Here is a 19398-nt window from a genome sequence, read left to right as displayed (position 1 = left end):
ATATATATATATATATATATATATATATATATATATATATGGTGGGGAAAAAAGTCAACCTCAATAATTAAAAAATACAATTAAAATACAAGTATACTTCTATGAAATCAACAGTAATTTAGATTCCTGGAAGAATATACCCCGGCCAGTTCTTTCCAGAAGTACGCTTTGCCAAATTTTTTTAAAAATGTGGTAAAAATTCCTATCATCGAGTAAGTAATTCAACTCTTAAGACTTCACAGGAAAGAACTAAAGTTGGCGGGCAATGGCTTCTTACTAAACATTAACTGGAGTATTATTCATAAGTAGGGAAGAGGTAGAAACTTAAATCTCCAAAAAGTAGAAAAAAATGGTGAAACATGTAATCACTTATATTTAAATGGAATATTATGTCACCAATAAAACAGTATTTTTTTTCCTTTTTGCCAATTTTTTTAAATTTTATTTTTTTTAATTTTTAATCATTTTTTTAAATTTATTTTCAGCATAACTGTATTCATTGTTTTTATACCACACCCAGTGCTCCATGCAGTCCACGTAAAACAGTATTTTTAAGCATATTTAGTAATATAGAAAATTGCTTATGATAACCTACTAATCAACAAGGCAAAAAATCTATATAAATACCTATGCACACAGATATCTCAGCATGTACATACATTCCGTTTGAGTGTATATATGTATACATGTGTATGTATGTGTATATACCTATATATGTACTTATGTGTACATACATGTATATACACTCACATATATAAAGGCTGGAAAGATAAATTCTGAACTGTTAACAGTGGTTTACCCTATGTCCTCACTCTATTTCTGAATTCTACACAATAAACCTGATGGCTTTCATAATCAGAAAAAAAATATATTTGGAAACATGAATGACATACTATGTGATAGTCCCACTCTATAATATTTATAGTCCTGAATTTCAAAGCAGAAGATTGATGCACCCATGCATGTATCTTTAGAAGGGATTTGTTTCTTTTGCTGAGCTTAAATTCTAAAGGTCTAGACAGATCATCTATCTCGGAAAGGACTTATTTTTCAGAGAGTCCCTAAAAGATGTGCTAGAGGAGGAGGTGGCTTGTGATGACAGCAACAATAGGCCCCATGACATGTATACAGAGCGTTACAATTTACACAGCACTTTCAGACCCATAATGTCTTTTAATCACTCAGTCCCGTGGAAAAAATGTTACAGCGCAGCACAAAAGCCCCCACTCCCCTCAACTCAGCCCAACGCTTGCTATGGCGGGAACACAAGAAAGCAGACAATAAGAGGATGTTTTCAAGGAGCTTGCAAATCTGGTTAGAGAGATAAAACCTGCACCCAAAATAAGGGTTATGTGCTGAGAAATAATCATAAATGTGGGTTTCCAGCCTTCGTCCTCTCCTGCCTGCTAAAGAGAACTTGCTTTGCCCGCTGATCATTCCCCTCCTTCATGCCCCCAAGAGGGTTCAGCGACTGTGAACCATTTCTGGGCTGCCCCTGGGCCTCTTCTCTGGACTTTTGTAATCCAGAGCGGGGGGAAAGGACAAGAGATTGGGGGAGATGTTTGGGGGCAATTTGAGAGTAGCGGGTGAGTTAAGTGGGTGGGTAGGGGATAAAAGGGGGTTTTTAGAAGAAACAGCGTCCTGTGGGATTTGCGCATCTTCCGTGATGTCTGAGAAAGAGCAGTAAACAACCTGAATCAGTGAGAAACCACTTTTGGCCACCAGACTGTTTCTCTGACCACCACATTAATCTGAGCCTAAATCAGGGCTCAATACTGGAGTCACAGTAGCAGGGAAGGTACTTACCAAAGAAACTTCTCTTCCCTCCCTGGGCCATGACAGTTTCATTATCTGTGACTAGATCTACTTCAAGGTCATTGGGGCAAGCCAACTTCTACAATGACCTTCAGTGACCTCCATCTCCTGTATGCGCCTCTTGGTGCAAGACCTTCTTCTTCAGTTTGAGCTGGAAACAATGACGTGCTTCTAGTCCATGGGGTACAGCCGCCAAAGGCAGCGGGATGACAATTCTGTGAGTAGAGGTTATGCGAGGCTGGGACTCCGACCTTACTCTGTCTCTAGAACCTTCTCACCTGCACAAATGGATTAAAGCAAGATGCCCACATGATGAGGAGCATGAGGCAGCCTCCACGAAACAGCCAGTGAGGAGCTGAGTCCTGCCGACCGCTGAGGGCACTTGGAAGTGTCCCCTCGCCAAGCTGCATTTGTGATGACTACAGACCGGCTGGCAAACCGACTGCAGCCGAGGACAGTCCCCTGAGGCTGAGGACCCAGGGACACCATGCCCAGACTCTGATGCTGTCACTGAGGTAACAGACCGGTGTTTTTAAGGCCTCTACGTTTCATGGTACTTTGTTACTCAGCAGGATGGCTAATCCAGTCGTATATTTACTTTGTCTTTCCTTTTGCTTTTTCTCCCAGAAGCTTCTCATTATTCCTCCAAAAACCCAACCCTCTCCCTAATTCAAGTGTTGTGTTCAGATGGTGTAGACACTGAAGCAGGGCGTGAAGAACACTGCATCTAAAGGGGGAGGAAAATACTGCTTCGGCTAAGTTCACTGTACCCCCCAGAGCAACCCCTTTGCCCTCAGAGCTCAGGACCCACAGGCACTTCCCCACACAACGGAGAAACAAATCGATGGTAGCTTGATGGCAGCCCTCCCAATCCTGAGACGGACCAGGAGGCGCAGACAGTGGGGAAAACCCAGAGCACTGCCTCCTTTGAAGGTCACTGAAGAGCGCCAGATCCCACACCATTTTCTGGGACATATGCATGGAAATGCGCAAGGTGCATTTCAAGACACTTCCCAGGTCAGGTTCCTCTGGTCACTCTGCCCACCAGAATACATCCCGACCGCCACACTGCCCTGCTATATCTCAGAAGGGCTATCAACTGCTACCCTGGTGACAGTCCTTTCAGGGTGGCCACCAAAAGAGCAGGCAGAGTTAGGGGTCTCCAGCCCATGCTAAGCTGAAAGAGGTCATTAAGCAGACCTGTGGTGCAAGGTGTGAATGTTATTTTTTTACCCCTATTCTTCCTCCAAGGTTCTGAAGAGGAAGCATATACACAGTAATGGAAAGAGAACAAGAGAATTCTGAAAAGCTAAGGCTAAGGAAACGAGATTTTTCTACCCAGTACAACGAACTCCAAATCAATACCTCTTAACTGCTTTCTACAGTCTTAATGCTGTCGGGAGCACGAATCAAGGAGAAAACATGTCCACTGCCTCCAAGAGCTTGAGGGCTTGTCACAGAGGTAAGCTTATACTAGAACCAGAAACGTCTGGAATGGTTCTTCTCTTCCACTCTCCCCACCCAGTGCATATCCAGGTCTTGTTGGTTCCACCTGCACAACTGGATCGCTTTTCTCCCACGTGGCTTCTGCCCTAGTCCACGTCACCAGAGCCTCTCCGCTGGATGACTCCAGCAACCTCTTATCAGTAGCTGCTTCCAAGACATACTCTACATCACCCAAGATGTATCTCCAAGGGATTCCCAGAGCGCAGAATTAACATGTCCGTAAGTTCCTTCAGGGATGAGTTTCTGTCCCTCCTCTACGAACCCCTTCATGCCACACTCACCCCTCCCTGTAACGCACCACATTCACCTTCTTTCAGTTCCTTAAACTCACCAAGCTTAGAACCATTAGAACCAGCCTTAAAACCTTTCACCCCTCTGTATCTCTCTGCCTAGAACATTCTAGTCCATCCACCTAAGTCACCCACACTCAGTACGTGGCTGTCCCTGACCTTTCACCTTCTCAGGACATACAAACTTCCAATCTTAATCAGGGTGCTCTTTTGTTGCCTATAAAAATTTATTTTTTATAATACTTCACAATTTATGATTATATATTCATGAGTGTGTTGAGTTAGTTATGCATATCCTCCTCACTAGATTGCAAACTCTGGCAGGTCAGGACCAAATATATTTTGTTCGACTCTTTCAATAAATGACTGGATGATACTCTCCCTCTTCTGAATTTTTACAGTTCTTTTTATCTACCTGTTACCCAGCATTTTTATTATAGTTACTTGTGTACATGCCTCATTTTGTCTAAAAAATTTATGAGCTCCTTGAGGACAGAGTCTGTGCCTTATAAATCTCCAGGTCTACCTTAGGTCCAACACACAGCCCTACATGTAATTGGCACTAATAAATATGAATTGAATGGATAAGACAACTTAATTGTGTCTTATGAGTCTTTAGAGATGGTTTCATGGTGTTTTGGTTAAATATATTAAAGAATGTGATCTTTTTCTGACTTTCTAGATATATATCAGTGATGGTTCCGTGGGATGTAAGCCAGTATGATAAGATTTAAAATTTCTAACTCACAATGACTCAGCAATCTAACAGACTCTCATAGGGAGGACATTACAGAGGATTTATTTGGGTTTTGGTTTTAATGTACCTTATTTATGAATGGAAGAGAAATTTCATCTCTGTCCTAGTGATAAGGATTTTTCTTTAATGTGAGGGATATACTAGGAAAACACATGCTGATAAATTAAAGAGTATTTTTCTCATGTTGCCTCTTCTACTATATTCCCTCTGTCTTAAATTGGACTATTTCACAATGTCCCATGGACTCATTATGCCACATGAAATAATGGGGAAAACGGATTTATTTGAATGGATAAAATGTCTCTGAAGAAAGGGGGTCAGTAGAGGTGCATTTACCATGGAGCCAAAGACAAAGAAGCTTAGATATCTCTCACAGTCTCCTTCCAGCGCTCTATTATCATGAAATTTGCCTAAGTATTTTAATGGCGATGAGTTAATACTATTATTAACTCCCTCTTCTCTGACATTGCTACTTTGCCATGTCCTCCATCACATTTCCTGTCACGTATGGTAAGTGGTGCCATGGCATTCGGGCTATCACACTCAGGAGAAATGCTGAGGTATACCTAGGTCCTGGTTCGTGGTACCCATGTATGAGGTTCACGGTGAATACCACATGTAGATAAGTCATTGCCATCATCCCAGGGTAGAAAGAGCTTCCAGGAATTCCCCCACTACCGACTATGCCAATGTACCTAGTGATGCAACACAAAGGTCAGGACCAGGAGTAATTCTCTTGTGTTCCACATACATCTGAGGGCTTGTGGCACTAACAGGAGGGAAGGATGGGGGATACAAAATGAATTACTATTTTCTAGATTTTGTGTTGGTGAGATTTGGCAAGATTTCTGCCTGTGCAATTTGTTACCTCTTTTCTCTCTCTAAATATTCACCTTAGTAACTATTTTTTAAATTTTTAAAAGGATTCCCCCAAATTCAGCGGAAGTCCCCAGAAAAGCTGGATTTACTCCCAGCATCCTCACCCCTATTGGGCTACTTTTCTAATAAGAGCTCAGGGTAACTGTCAAACACAACTGAATCCTTAAATGACCACTCTTGGCAAGAACACCCAAGAGCAGGCTGGATCTCTTACCTTAGACTTCCACGGATGACAATGCCGTCTACCTGCTATTCCTCTAAGTTACCCCCATGGGAACCTGAGTAACAATTCAGGAAGTAGTATTTTGCCTTTGAAATGAGAACAACAACAACAACGAAAAATACCCCCCCATCATCCAAAAATAGGGCAAGAAATGAGATTATGCGTAAACTCTGAGTTTTCAGGCTTAAACTGAAGAAAACAGAATCTCTCTTCTTCACAGTCCTTAAAGAAAAAGACATTACAACCTTGATAAAATGGCTTTTCTTCTAATTCAGAGAATATTTTTCTTTTAGTTTACACAGCATGTTCGAATTCTTCAATATACATCCAGTGGGCTCCCTTTTAGACCATCATGAAGATGCACAAAATAGAACATGCCATCGCTTGTGAAACCAGTGCTTATGACGATAATTTAAAGACATATATCATGTAGAGATTGCGCTATTTAAAAGGGGGGAGCGCAGGTGGAAATGTGGCCACTTAACGTAAATGGAGTTGAACAATTTTTATTCTCATGGTCTTCTCAGGGACACTGGCTTCAGCCAGTTTGGGTGAGTTTCTCTAAAGCAATGGCATTCAGATGAGTTTTCTTCTCTTTTTTTTTCCTTTTTTCAATAACAGCTCTATTGAGATGTAGTTCAAATATCATAACATGCACCCTTTAAAGTGTGCAATCAAGTGTTTTTAGTTTATTCACAGAGTCATACAACCCTCACCACTCTCTATGTTTGGAATACTCTCATCCCCCCAAATTGGTTGTTGGGCTTTTGGGTTATTTCTACTTCTTGGCTCTTATGAATAATGCTGCTATGGATATCTATGTACAAGTTTTTGTGTGGACATATGTTTTCATTTCCTTTGCATATATACACAGGGGTGGAATTGTTGGGCCATATGGTATCTCTATTTTTAACAATTTAGAGGATTGCCAGATTGTTTTCCAAAGTGGCTGCACCATTTTTCATCCTCACCAGTAGCAGATAAGGGCTCCAATTTCTCCACATGCATGTCAACATTTGCTATTGTCTGTCTCTTTTATTTTAGTCAACTTAATGAGTGTGAAGTAATATCTCATAGTGGTATTGATTTGCATTCCAAATACTTTTCGTTTTGCATACCTATTAGCATTTGAGTATGCACCCCATGTTATGTGTGCTGGGTTATTTATAAACTCATACACATATAGTACAGTACAAATGTAGCATACAGTATACTGTATAAAACACTGACTAAAAATATGTTCTAAATACAAGAAAGAAGTTTTAAGATTTTTCTCCAAGATGTCACAGAATGGTCCTTTTTACTCTCCTGGAGTAATTTGTCCCACTTAGAATGGAATATCTATCTAAAAGACCTGGAAATTTTTAAATAAGAATTCAGCTGACAGTCAAGGATTCTAATTTTCTTTCAGCCCTATTTATGTGTTGGGAGCTCACTATGTGCTCTGCATTCTGCTAAACACATTCCGGTATATAAATTTCATAAAAGATGGTCCATGGCGTCAGATGTCACAGTCTACCGTGTTCCATAACCAAGACCCTTTTCCTTTTAAATTGGGAGCATGTGACCATATTACATAAATAGTAATTCATGGAACAGTCAAACACACAGAACTAAACTGACATATCTTAAATTATAGACAGTAATTCGTATGTATGTGACAAGCCACAGAAAGTAATAATAATTCATCCGAGTTCCACCAACTCATTGTTACAGAAACCAGCTTTTCTTTCTTATATTTGTTCCTCTTCTTTATAAGTACTAAATGGTGTTTGCATAATCCACTTTTTCTCTCCAGTTGCCTTCAAGATATTTTCTTTGTTTTCATCGTTCTGTTTTTTTACTATAATGTGTCTGTGTAGACTTATTTTTACTTGTCATATGAAGACTTGATTATATCTACCTACTGGTAAGTTTCATAATGTTCAGCAAATCTAGAAAGTTCTCATCCATTTGTCTTCAAATAGGGCTTTTTGGGTTTTGTTTTATTTTGTTTTGTGGGCTTACTGGTTAATAATTGAGCAGTGCAAGTGAGCAAACGATAGTTAGTTTGGAGCAAGACAATCTCCAAGATAATAGAAAGATAAAAAAGAAATCAGTAATAGAATTAGCAAAATCTTTTTGCAAATCAACTGTGAAAACAATATGAGGCTGTGGAAGACACTCTTAAAATATGTGGCACCTGCCTCTGAAAAGCAGTAGTAAGTCATACACTTGTTCAAATTCCTTTACTGCTAGGTGACCTCAACTAAAGAATATCACAGGTGAGTTGAAGCAGCCTTTGGGCCAACAGATATGATGAGCTTTGGTGATTACCGTGCTTGTGAGGATGGATGTCAGGAATCTTGACATCCAGGAGCAAGATCTGCTTGATTTGAATGAATTGTGGGGTCCACCTAACTTCCTCCCTTAGTCAGGAATAACCGCATGTAGTTCAAAACCCAATTAACCTTCAAAACCAAGAAAAGCAGGGAACCCAATGGCAACAAGGGAGGACAATTTGTTTCTGAAAATCCTCAACAAAAGAAGGGCCAACATGGGGTGGAGGCAGAGGCAGGAGAAGGAGGCTACCAGCTCTGTGGAAAGACAGCAGCTCAGACAGAAAGAGATCTAGGACTTGAGGGTGGCTGGAAGAGGCCAGCGGACCCTCTCGCTTCCCTAATAGCATTTTTGTACATCTCCCTGGGGACTCTTGAGAGACCGCAAAACATTTTGTCCTCTCGTGAAGGAAATGTGTTTATCTGTACAGAAGGTTCTAGTACTCAGGCAACTACACACGGCTCATGGGAAATGACAAAAGGGATAAATAAAAAATTTAGCAGGGCTCAAATTAAACTATAGGTCTCAAAGAATGAGTTAAGTCAGAAACAGCATTCTTTATAAATAAAGGAACACGGGCTATAGGTCTTCCTAGCGAACTTGGCTCTGGGCACGTCACTCACTCTCTCCAGATCTCTCTAAGTCCCCCTGAATTCCTTTATCTTCGATATATGATATTACTGACCTGTCAAGGCTGTTGCTAACATTAAAGCCTGAAATATTTGTTAAGCAGAGCAAAAAGAGTGCCCTGTGACTTCTTCTCCCCATATCCAGGTCTCCCCCCACTTCTTCCTAGGAACCTGTGACACAAGGAAGCCATTCCTGAAAATTAATAACTAGAGTTGGAATGAACAAGCCAGCTCCACTGTTCTCACTGTACAATGTTACTGCTTCTTGCTCTCTCTTGCTTCCGTATATTAAAAAAAATTTTTTTTAATTAAATTAAAAAATCAAGAGGTTTTCCTTGTATACAAGATTTCAATCCTGCTGATTAATTTTCATCCGCTTTGAAAGAAAAGCTATGCGGCAATCTAAGCAAAGGTCCAGTTGTTCTTATTGTGGATGACAGAGTTACACCAAGGACGCTGAGGCTTATCCCAGGGCAAGAGCAGGGAATTTCAGGGTGACTCGAAGTCTGGTTCATAGACCACCGGTGTCTGCATCCGTGGCAGCTTGTAGAATCAGCTGTGTTTCTTAGTAAATCCTAGGTGGTTTGCACACAGATTAACGTTTGAGAAGCACAGTATGCACTACCCTCCCTTTGCCTTGGCACCACTGGCCCTAATCCCCTTCTTCTAAATCTGGGGTGGAGTCCAGAAGGCCCTTGCTCTGCTCGGTCCCCATTTTAATCCACTGCTGAGGGCAGTGTCATTCAGAAGTCCCTGGTAGTTCAGTGACAAGACCTGTCAGAGCTGAGTTCCATAGACTGTGCTAGAACAAGCTGGTTCTCTTTGTCAGGGCTCGGGCCAGAGTCCCACCAACAGCCAGGAGGGTAACAAGGATGCAAAGGTTGTGGATTCACAATGCCCAAGGCCCACAAGCAAGGCATAGTGTATTCCTTAGACATAAAGGCAGCTAGACAGACATAGACCTACTGCCCCTCACCCCATGACCCACCTCCTGACCACAGAGGAGATCCTATATAAAGAGAAACTTCTAGGATCTTCAAAGCGCTAAAGTGAAAAATTAAAGATGTTGGATTTAGCAAGCAAATGGGAGCAATGTATCTGCCGCTATATAAACCCTCTAGATTGGCTGGGGCATTTTCTCTGCTTTGTATTTATTAATGTAATGCTAATTTGTTCCACTAATAAGAGTTATAACAGGAAGGTAATGACCAGAAGCCCCGTACAAATTGTTCATCATCTGTTTTCTTTTCTCTCTCTCTCTCTCCCTCTCCCCCCCGCCTTTTAGCCATGAATTGATTAGAGCCTGGAATGAAGAAAATGCAGTATCTGTCAACTCACTATAAATATGGACGGGAAATTCTGAGAGGGGTTTTTCTCTTTCTTTGGCATTTGTTTCAGTGCTGCATGGATTTATTCAGAAATGAGCTGGGAAGCCGATATCATAAAAATGACTAAATGCGAACATAAAAAATTAAACCTTTGTACCTTGGACCAAGCTGATGGTTATCTGGCTTTTATTGAAAGCAAATTTTGCATCTGTGGATGATTCAAAGGGTGCTTCATTTTATTCTTCCCCTTCTAAATGTGTGTGGTTTGGGTGCTCTGCTTAACGCTGTCCAGGAGAGAGGATAAAGCTTGCCTTCAGGCTCCCATGTCCTGCTCACCCAGCCATCTCTGAAATCACATGCTATTTCACAGAAATCAGTTGATTCAGACCAAATCTGTTGTCCGCAAACATGCACAGATCTCCCCATTTCTTAAATAAGCAACACTAAAATATTTCCTTCCTGTATGCTACCTCCTCAAGCTCAACTGGTCTCTGTCTTACTAATTTTTTTTTTTTTTAATTTGCTTCAGCCAATGTGTTTTAACTACATACTGTGAGGTAGGACTCGCTTTAATGCTCCGGTCTACACCCCATGCTCCTCATCGTGCATACGAGCAAATATGCACAGAAAGAAGTCAAACAGCCAAGAAGAGAATGGGTTGGGGTTCCATCTAGGATTTCAAACTGAATATCCAGGGATCTTTTTATTAGCTCAGTGCTTCTCAAAGTGTAGCCACTAGAGCAACAGAATGGAGGTCCTCTAAGAACTTGTTAGAGCAAAAATCAGGAGGGGGGGAACTCATCCCAGACCTACTGAACCAGAAACCCAGCAGTCCACATGACATGCCTACAGGTGATTCGTTGTCAAGTTTGCGAAGGACCGTCCCACTGCAGAGCTGGCTTTTGTCTCACCCTTCAGAACTTTTTTTTTTTTTTTGAGATTTTAGTTATTTATTTGTCAGAGAGAAAGAGAGCACAAGCAGGGGGAGCAGCAGGCAGGGGGAGCAGCAGGCAGAGGGAGAAGCAGACTCCCCACTGTGCAAGAAGCCTGAAGCGGGACTCTACCCCCAGGACCCTAGGATCATGACCTGAGCCGAAGGTGGACACTGAACCGACTGAGCCACCCTGGCATCCCCTTTCAGAACTATTTGGAAAGACAGAGGATGCTCATCGTCAGCTTTACCCAGAAGCCACTCCCTCTTTAACAACTTTGTTTCCATGCCTACAGCTTTCTGAACAGCCGTGCTTGCATGTTCTTTCTCCATTCAGCAGCCGTGCACTGGACGCACTCGAGGGTTGGGATACAGCCCTGGGCACTCCACGTCCAAAGGCACCGACACAGTCCCGTGTTCAGAGGGAACAGCGACGCTGAACAACACTCCAACGGTCATTGGTGATTTTGTCATGAGCACACCTTGTCCTGCTAGTCTGGGAGGCATCTGGCACTACTGACCTTGTTCCTGGCCAGGACGCTCTCCTTCTGTATCTCTGCCCCTTGACAGGTGGTTCCTCTGTGCTTCCCTTAGCTTAACCTTCCCCCACTCATTCCACCACAGGATGAGCCCTCCTTAGTACCCCGCTTGCCTCCATCTCCTTTTCTCTTACGTACCTCCTCCTGTTCGTCTTCTCAGAGCTTCCAAACTCCTGATTTTCTGCCTCTTAATGGCACCATCATTTTCCACTGAGGCTCACAACCCCAGCTAGTCCTTCGCCCTTTCTCCAACACCCCAGACCCTAAAGTAATCAGAGGCCAAGTCCTCATGTTCACGCTGCGTGTTTCTAGCATCTCCTCACTTTCACGCCCCCTGCCACCAGGTGAGGCTGCGCCTTCGTCACCTCTTACAACGGCTGTTTTGCCAACCATGCATCTGGCCTTCCCCATCTCTCTCCAGAACCCATCCAACAGAATAGACAAAGACATCTTTATAAAAACTGTGTCACTAGCTTGCTTCAAAACTCTCATTGAGGGCCACCCGGGGGCACAAGTGGTTAAGCGTCGGACTCTTGATTTTGGCTCAGGTCTTGATCTCAGGGTTGCGAGATCAAGCCCCGTGCTGGGCTCCACACTCAGTGCCAGGTCTGCTTGGAATTCTCTCTCCTTCTCCCTCTGCCCCTCCTGCTATGCTCTCTCTTTCCCTCCAAATGAACTTCTCCAGGTATTTCTTCCCTATGTGCTCCATCATTTCCATAGGAGAGACCACCAATAAAACGTTTCCAAATGCAACCATTTTTTGTTTAACTTTTGTTTATGTGTTTCGTTTATGTGCTAGTTCATCTTTCATTATTACCTGTTGACAACCTATTTTTCTTTGAGATCTAACTGAAATAACACCTTCTCCACAGCTCTGCCCTAGTTCCACCAACAGGATGTGGTTGGTTGCCTTTCCAAAGTCTTCCAAGAGTTCTTTGCTGGTCTTTCCCTGCTCCTGGTTATTCTCTTTTGTGTTTGGATATTGGTGAGGCCAGATTATCACCAGCCTGGAGAGCTGGAGGTCTTTTGTTGCCCTAACTGGTAACTTTCTCAAGGGAGAAACTCATTAGATATTGGTTAAACGTAACTGAGATTTGTTTTCCTTCTTCTGTTTCTCCCTTACATACCACCAACGTATGATCCTGTTTTGTTCTCAATAACTGATTCACGAATCAGATTTAGCTTCCACCGCAATGATCTAGAATTTCCCTTTCACAGACTCTAATTCAAATATATCCTCAGTGCCTTTTCTCTCATCAGGTCTTAAATCCAGTTTCCCAGGACTCAGGGGCTATTGGTGTGTGGTTTGTAAATTATCATTTTGATTATGATGCAAATAAACCAGGCAGAGCTGGGTTAAAATGTCTATACTGTGTGACCTTTGTCAGTCTTTCAGAAACTCGGTTTCTGTGCCTATAAAAAGGGATGAATTCTTCCTGCTTTGGAAGGCGTCAAAGCCAAATAAGACTATAAAACTGAAATGTCTAGCAAAACAGCAGGTCACAAAACCGGAGTTGAAGATTTGCTTTCATCTCACAGATAAAGACACCAAGGCCCACTTCTTCGGTCACCAGCTTGAAGGAAGCAGAGTCGGTTGTTAAAATCACTCTCGCTTGACTCTCTGCCGTGTCCCTCTCCAGATAAATGAGACCCATTCCTCCAGTGGCAAACTGAGCCTGCGTGGCTGAGGGCCTAGAAGGGAGCCAGTCCGGAGCAGGCCCAGGCTGTCCCCAGCCCTCCCCCTCTCAGGGGGCCAGCCAGCGCTTACATCCCCTCCTGTAACACAAGGAGCCTCAAAAAGCCAGAGGAGCCATTTTGGAGGCATTTTGGCAAGTCTCTGGCAGCAGCAAGCTCCCAGGTGATTCCTGTAGCAGCCAGGCCGACTCCCTCAGCAATGGAGGCAGAAGTCTGCTGGGGTCTGACCTCTCCTCAGACGGCTCCTGAGTGCCTCCGGGAGTCTCTGGGGCAGTTGTGACACCCTGTGGCCAGGTTGGCTCATCACAGCCGAGTGTCCCTTGGTAAAACAAAGATTGCAGGAGGGAGGTGCAGGAAAGGGAGAGCCGGTCCCCAGACTCAGTGGAGCATCAGGCCTCCTGGCTTCCCCTCATGCTCAACACCCCTCCGCAGCCCAGCCCATCCCACTTCCACCTCCATTAGATTCATGTGCACCCTTTCCCGCCTCCGTGACTCTAGAATATCCCCGAGAGAGGAAGTAAAAAGGATCAGAGGTAAAGAGCACAAGACCCAGAATCAACACCAAATTCCTCCAGACGGCCCTGTCTTCCTTTCCACCGCGCCCTCCTCAACACATCAAGTGAGCCGTATACTGTAGGTGCTCAATAAATGTTACTGAAGGCGGAAGGCGTCCCATGTCCCACAGCTTGATCAAGGGCGGATAGTTGTCATATGCTCTTGTGTCACATTAAATCAATACAAGTCAATCTCATCCTTGTAAAATTCCTGTGTGATCTATACTGAGTCTCCAACAGCAGGAACGAGGAGCCTTACCAGAGAAATTTAGAAGACAGGATTCCGCCTGAGTGTGGATATAACGAAATTCTTTCCACCACAGCAAGACAGCGCCATTCGCGGAAGTCTGGGCTTCCTGTGAGCTGCCATGTTTCTGTTCAGCGGTATTTTTCACTCTAGCTCCTTCCCCCAAGTAGTCACAATCTATTTTCCTTCCCCTCTGGAAAGGCCCTTAATTCCAGTTTTATCTTTTTGTGCTTGCCTTTATCCCATGAGAATTTTATTGTTATTATTATTATTGTATTGTTATTGTTATTATAAAATTGAGCACTGTTGCACGAGACTGAAATGAGATTCAATCTAACCAGGGCCTCTTCTAGATAAAGCCCACAACAGAGTTGAGCTTTCAGGTGAACAAGACAGCAACAGCTGTCAGCAGAAGTAAACTCACTTAACAGGATTTGTAATTTTATGAAATTATTTATAAAAGGACAATCATGTCACTTGCTCTGGAGGAACTGACAGACTGAATGCTTCCTTTGGCATGTGCTGATTTCCAGAAGTATCTTGGAATGTTACTATCTACTTCTATCAGATAATGAAAATATAAAATAAAACAGAATAAACTAAAAAGAGAGCAAGAACCAGCATCAGGAGATGATGATATTCCCATGGTTTGAGAACAGTTTGGAGAGTAGGCAGAAAGTATGCCAGCAGTGAGACCAGAGTTGGAAAAGAAGGGCCAAGTTCGGTGTCACCTAGACAACTCAGTCCAGGCTGGCTACCTTTCCACACTGTCGCTTATGGTAGCTGTCACTCTTGGAAACAGTGCTCTGCTGGTTACTAGATCTTACCCAGCACGTATGGCAGGTCCAATCTCGACCCTGGTTTACCTCTACATGATCCATCTCCTGTCCCCTCCAAATTCTACCTCATATCCCAATGTTTTAGCAATCCTGGCTGTCCTGCTTTTCCTCCATCTGCCACAGGACCTTTGCACTTGTTCTCTCTGCTGAGAATGTACATCCCCCAGCCTCTTGCATAGGATGACCTTTCACTTCATTCAGAACTTGCCTTAAATATTACTTTTTCAAAGCTCACTTTTCCCCCTGCTTTTCAATCATGCTCCAACTCTGTCCTGTTGTATTTTTCTCTATTTCATTTATACCTACCTGGAATTATATTACGTATTTCCTCTGTTATTATTTATTAACTTTCTATGAGGCCTGGGCCCTTGTCTCTTTAGTCAGGGTTTAGCTACATGGTAAGTGCTCAATAAACATTTATTGACTGAACAGATTTGGCCTGCTTGGCTTTTTGTCTGAATCCCTTCCTGTCCAAATTTCCAACTTTGTCTTGTAGACGAATTATTACAAGGAAAACTTATTTACCCATTTTATATAGTAATACAGCACTCTATCTGTGAAAATTAATTTTCCAGTCTGTAAAATAAGACTGCATCCATTTTCTTAAGTGGCGTATCAAAGGCGTACAGATATTCCTCAAGTTACAATGGGGTCACGTACCAACAAACCCATCGTAGGTTGAAAATATAAGTTCAAAATGTATTCAATACACCAAGCCTAGTGAACATCATAGTTTAGCCTTGTCTACCTTCATGTGCTTAGAGCACTCACATTAGCCAATAGCTGGGCAACATTATTTAACACAAAGCCTGTTTTATGATAGTGTTGGATGCCACATGTGATTTACTGAGGGCTACCAAAAGTGAAAAACAGAACAGTTGCATGGGGACATATCAGTTGTGCTTATCATGCTTACGATGTCACTGCCCCACATCAGGAGAGAGGATCTTCCCTCATACCACTAGAAGATCAAACTCCAAAATTCTAAGTACAGATTCTACTGAATGCATATCACTTTCACACATCTCAATGTTAGAACATCTTAAGTCAAACCATCTTAAGTCAGGGGCCCTCTCTAACTGGAATTTTTTAAAAGGGATGAATATTTACTCATCACTTCCTATCTGCCCGGCAGGAGGCCAAAGGCTTTCCAAATATTTTGTGATTTATTTCCCTCAACAGCCATGCTGGTTGGCAATATCACTTCTATTTTGAGGAAACAGGCGGAGATAGAATAGTCTGCCTAAGATTGCAATGGGTCGAATGTGGCCCCTAAAAAGATATGCCCAAGTCCTGACCTCCGGTACCTGCAAATGTAAACTTATTTGGAAATAGGATCTTTTTCGATGTAATTAAGTTAAAGATCTCAAGATGATATTGTACTGGATGTGGGATGGGCCCTAAGTCCAATGACCAGTGTCTTTGTAAGAGGAGGAAAGGACAAAAAGACACAGAGAAGACAGCCATGGGAAGCTGAAGGTAGAGCTTGGAGAGATGTGTCTACAAGTCAGGGAAAGCTGAGAGTGGCTCACAACACCCAGAAACAAGGAAAGAGGCACGGACCGATAGCCTTGAGAACTGCGAGAGGATACTCTTCTGTTTTAAGCTATCCAAATCTGTAACCACTTGTAACCTACTCAGCTAGTACAAAACCTTGGCTGGTAAGTGGCACAGCAAGGACTTGAACTTGGATCTGTTGCATTCAAATCCTGCACTCACCCCACCATCCCAGGCAACTCCTATGAATTCTACAGCAGGGAGGCCATGCTTGCTTGACGTGTTATAACAATGCAGAAAGGTTTAAAAGCAGAGCCCCCTAACCAAATGAAATCTGTAAGCACGCTTGTTACCTTTGGTCACATTATCATCTATATTCATGCCCAACATGCAAAAGAAGACCTCACACTAAGGAAACTCTCCAGTGATTCCAAAATGAAAAGGGTTGCAAATGCCAGGAAAGAAAGAAGAGGCTTGCCGAGGAACTCAGCAGCACAAGCGAAGAGAGAGGAAAATAATAAAGAGAGATTTCACTGGAGGGAAAGAGCAGCGGCTCCCTTTCAAGGAAAATATTCAAAGCACAGAGCAAACTTGAAAAGGAGGCGTGAAAAGAGACATGCAAGAGGGGAGTCAGATTTAGACGGCCATGCAGGCCTGGAGAAAAGAGAGAGGGAGAGAGAGCACGAAGATCATTTCCAAGTTCATTTTCACAGAGGGGGAAACTCACACATCTGCCAAGTCCCTTTTTACAAGGTTCTAATGAGACGATGGGTTATTTCCGAGAGCTTTCAAAGCCAAAGGTGGAAATGCACCAGGACAAGGCAGGAACCCGAGGAAGGGGGTAAAGGAAAGCCATGCATGGAGAAGATGGATTGATTTCTGCGCATGTACCCTTGATGAGGTGATAGTCGAGGTCACTGGGGAAACTCTGGGAGCTGCCTGGGAGGAGGAGAGCGAGGCCATCATGGAGGTAAGTGGGGAAGAGGCTGGAGCATCACACGGGAGCAGGCGGGGGGTTGGGAGGGTCAGGAATAGACCACAGAGGAATATTCACTAAGTCCCAGTGCAAACTTCCTGACAGGCTGAACTTTATTCCATCTCCGTGTAACTCAAATTTCCAGTGACCTTTTGTTGTGGCACGACTGAAGTCATTTCCTCTGAGGAAAGGTGCTGTATAAAGGTAGACATGTAAGTCGGCTCCAGGTAGAATGCCAGCAAATAAACACATCCCAGAATCCTCCCACCGGGGTCCGCAAAAGACAGGTTGGACGTGACCTCCCAGATCGTTCTCTTCACCTTCTATTTGTGGTAATTGTACCTGACACCAGCAATTTTTGTACCCTCTCCACCTGGGAGACTCACGAGTAAGTGATAGCACTGGTTTTGATGAAAATACTGTGAGGTCAGTTGTGACCCAGCCTGTCTGGAAGAAACGTTACACACCTAATACCGGGGAGTCTGGGAAGGCCTTGAGCAGCAGAGACTGGGATCTGATGGGAGAAACGTGGCTGACTCCCGACAGAACTCTCCAGAAGCAGAGCCTTGTACAAATTAAGTTGGCCCATCTGTCTGCCATGTGCATACATATCTTGGACCCTCTGTGTATGTGGTGTCCACTGTCTGAAATGGCCTTCTTCTGGGCCCTATTGAGCCAAAGCCTGGTCATGTACCCTATAAGGCCTCACCTGGGTGTCATATCCCTATTTCAGTGCTTGTCCCACTTCCTTCCACCGTCTACTGTAGTCCAGGATCTGAGAACCACAGGTCAGAAGGAGGAGAGCCAGGTTCCGCCTCTCTTCACCCCCATCGCATGGCCCACCCCACAGGGCCACGCTTAGCAGCAGAATCTAATTACCTATAGATGGAGAAGACACTCAGGGTGATTTTCTCCCAGCTGTGAATTAACTAAAAAGGTCACCCCAAAATGTGATTTTTTTTTTCCCCAAGGAACAGTGATATCAAAAGCTAATGAAATCTGAACTTTACCATTTTCCACTGAACTTTTCATCTCATTTTAGGATATTGAGGGGGAGAGAGAGAGAAGCAAGGAATAAGGGAAAAAGTAGAAGTCAGGAGTTGGATCTTCAGAGGCTCTGCCATTATTGGGCCCAACACCAAGAACAGTTGTGTCGTTGATAAGCAGGACATTGCAGACTTGGTGAAGAGAGGCGTTAGGTCTGTTGGAAAAGATATATTAAGGGAAGGGGTGAGGAGTGGGGAAAATGGGTGAAGGGGAGTGGGAAGTCCAGGCTCCCAGTTACAGAATGAAGAAGTTACAGGGATGAGACGTACAGCCCCGGGAAGACAGTGCGTCATGTTGTAACAGCGCTGTCAGGTGGCAGGTTGGACGTCCCCCAGGGGTGAGCATAGCACAGGGACTTCGTGAGTCACTGTGTTGTACACCTGAAACTAATGTTAACATTGTGTGTCAACATTGTGTGTCCAATAACAAGTAAGTCAGTCCATAAATAAATAAATCAAATTTTGGAAACAGTAAAAATAAAAAGATGTATTACCTATGATGTGCTTGACACGATAACTGGTGTTCCTCTCGGGTCTAGCATAGTGCTCTGCTCCTAGCAGGCATTCAATGCATAATAGTTTAGCTTGTGAACGAATGAATCAATGAACGAATGAAGAGGGTTGAACTAGACTGCCGCTTCTCCTGGCCACAGATTCCTGGGGGCTCTACTTACAGAAGGGTCCACAAAATTTTCTGGCACTGAAAGTCAGATTTTTTTTTTTAATCCTTCAAGACCTAAATGGTCTCTAATGACATTTACTGCCCATGTTTGTTCTCCGTTCTGAGGGAAGGAGCGATTACAAAATAAGGGCAGGACTTGTAGCCCAAGGAAAGGGTTAATGTCAGAGGTCCAGAGAAATAAGGCCAGGCCAGATGCAGCAGGGTCCCTGGCAAGCCGCAGGATCCATGAAGAGCAAAATAAGGGGCCCTGAGATTAGACTCGTAACTCTCTACCATGTACTGCAATAAATCAAGAGACGAGCCACTCCCCACTGTCCGATGGAGTGAAGGATGGGAGTTCAATCACAAACACACACGTGTGTCTTCTCCATGCCACACCTGTGGTTTAGTGATATTCCCTTGTGAGGAGTCCGAGAGCTAAGAGCGATCAGTAGTGTTCACATTACAGTAGGAATGGTCAGTCGTACAGTCTTACTAAAACCCCAGGCCTTTTGGAAAAGTTAGTTAAAATACAGATTCCCTGACTCTATGCCCACAAATTCAGCAGGTCTGAAGTTGGAACCCAAAACTCCTTATTTTTAATGAAAGCCCCAATTGAGTCTGATGAGGGTGGTCCTGGCACTAAACCCGGAGAAAGATGTTCTAT

The 19398-nt window shown here is 43.4% G+C and overlaps 1 protein-coding gene across 1 annotated transcript in view; it reads right to left on the bottom strand.

Annotated features, from left to right (window-relative positions):
• The window catches only part of LOC111152678 (ATP/GTP binding protein like 1), a 438273-nt gene that overhangs the window by 37430 nt on the left and 381445 nt on the right, over positions 1–19398 (bottom strand). The window contains exons 21-22 of the mRNA XM_022511237.1: positions 12824–12837; positions 11297–11312 (exon numbers count right to left, since the gene is read on the bottom strand). Coding sequence (XP_022366945.1) covers positions 11297–11312; positions 12824–12837 — 30 coding nt within the window. The remainder of the gene's footprint in view (positions 1–11296; positions 11313–12823; positions 12838–19398) is intronic.

This window comes from Enhydra lutris, unplaced genomic scaffold, assembly GCF_002288905.1.
Source record: "Enhydra lutris kenyoni isolate GAN:26980312 unplaced genomic scaffold, ASM228890v2 scaffoldscaffold29, whole genome shotgun sequence".
Taxonomy (NCBI): Eukaryota; Metazoa; Chordata; class Mammalia; order Carnivora; family Mustelidae; genus Enhydra; species Enhydra lutris.
Note: the sequence above shows the minus strand (reverse complement) of the source record. Positions and strands in the feature narration are given on the sequence as shown.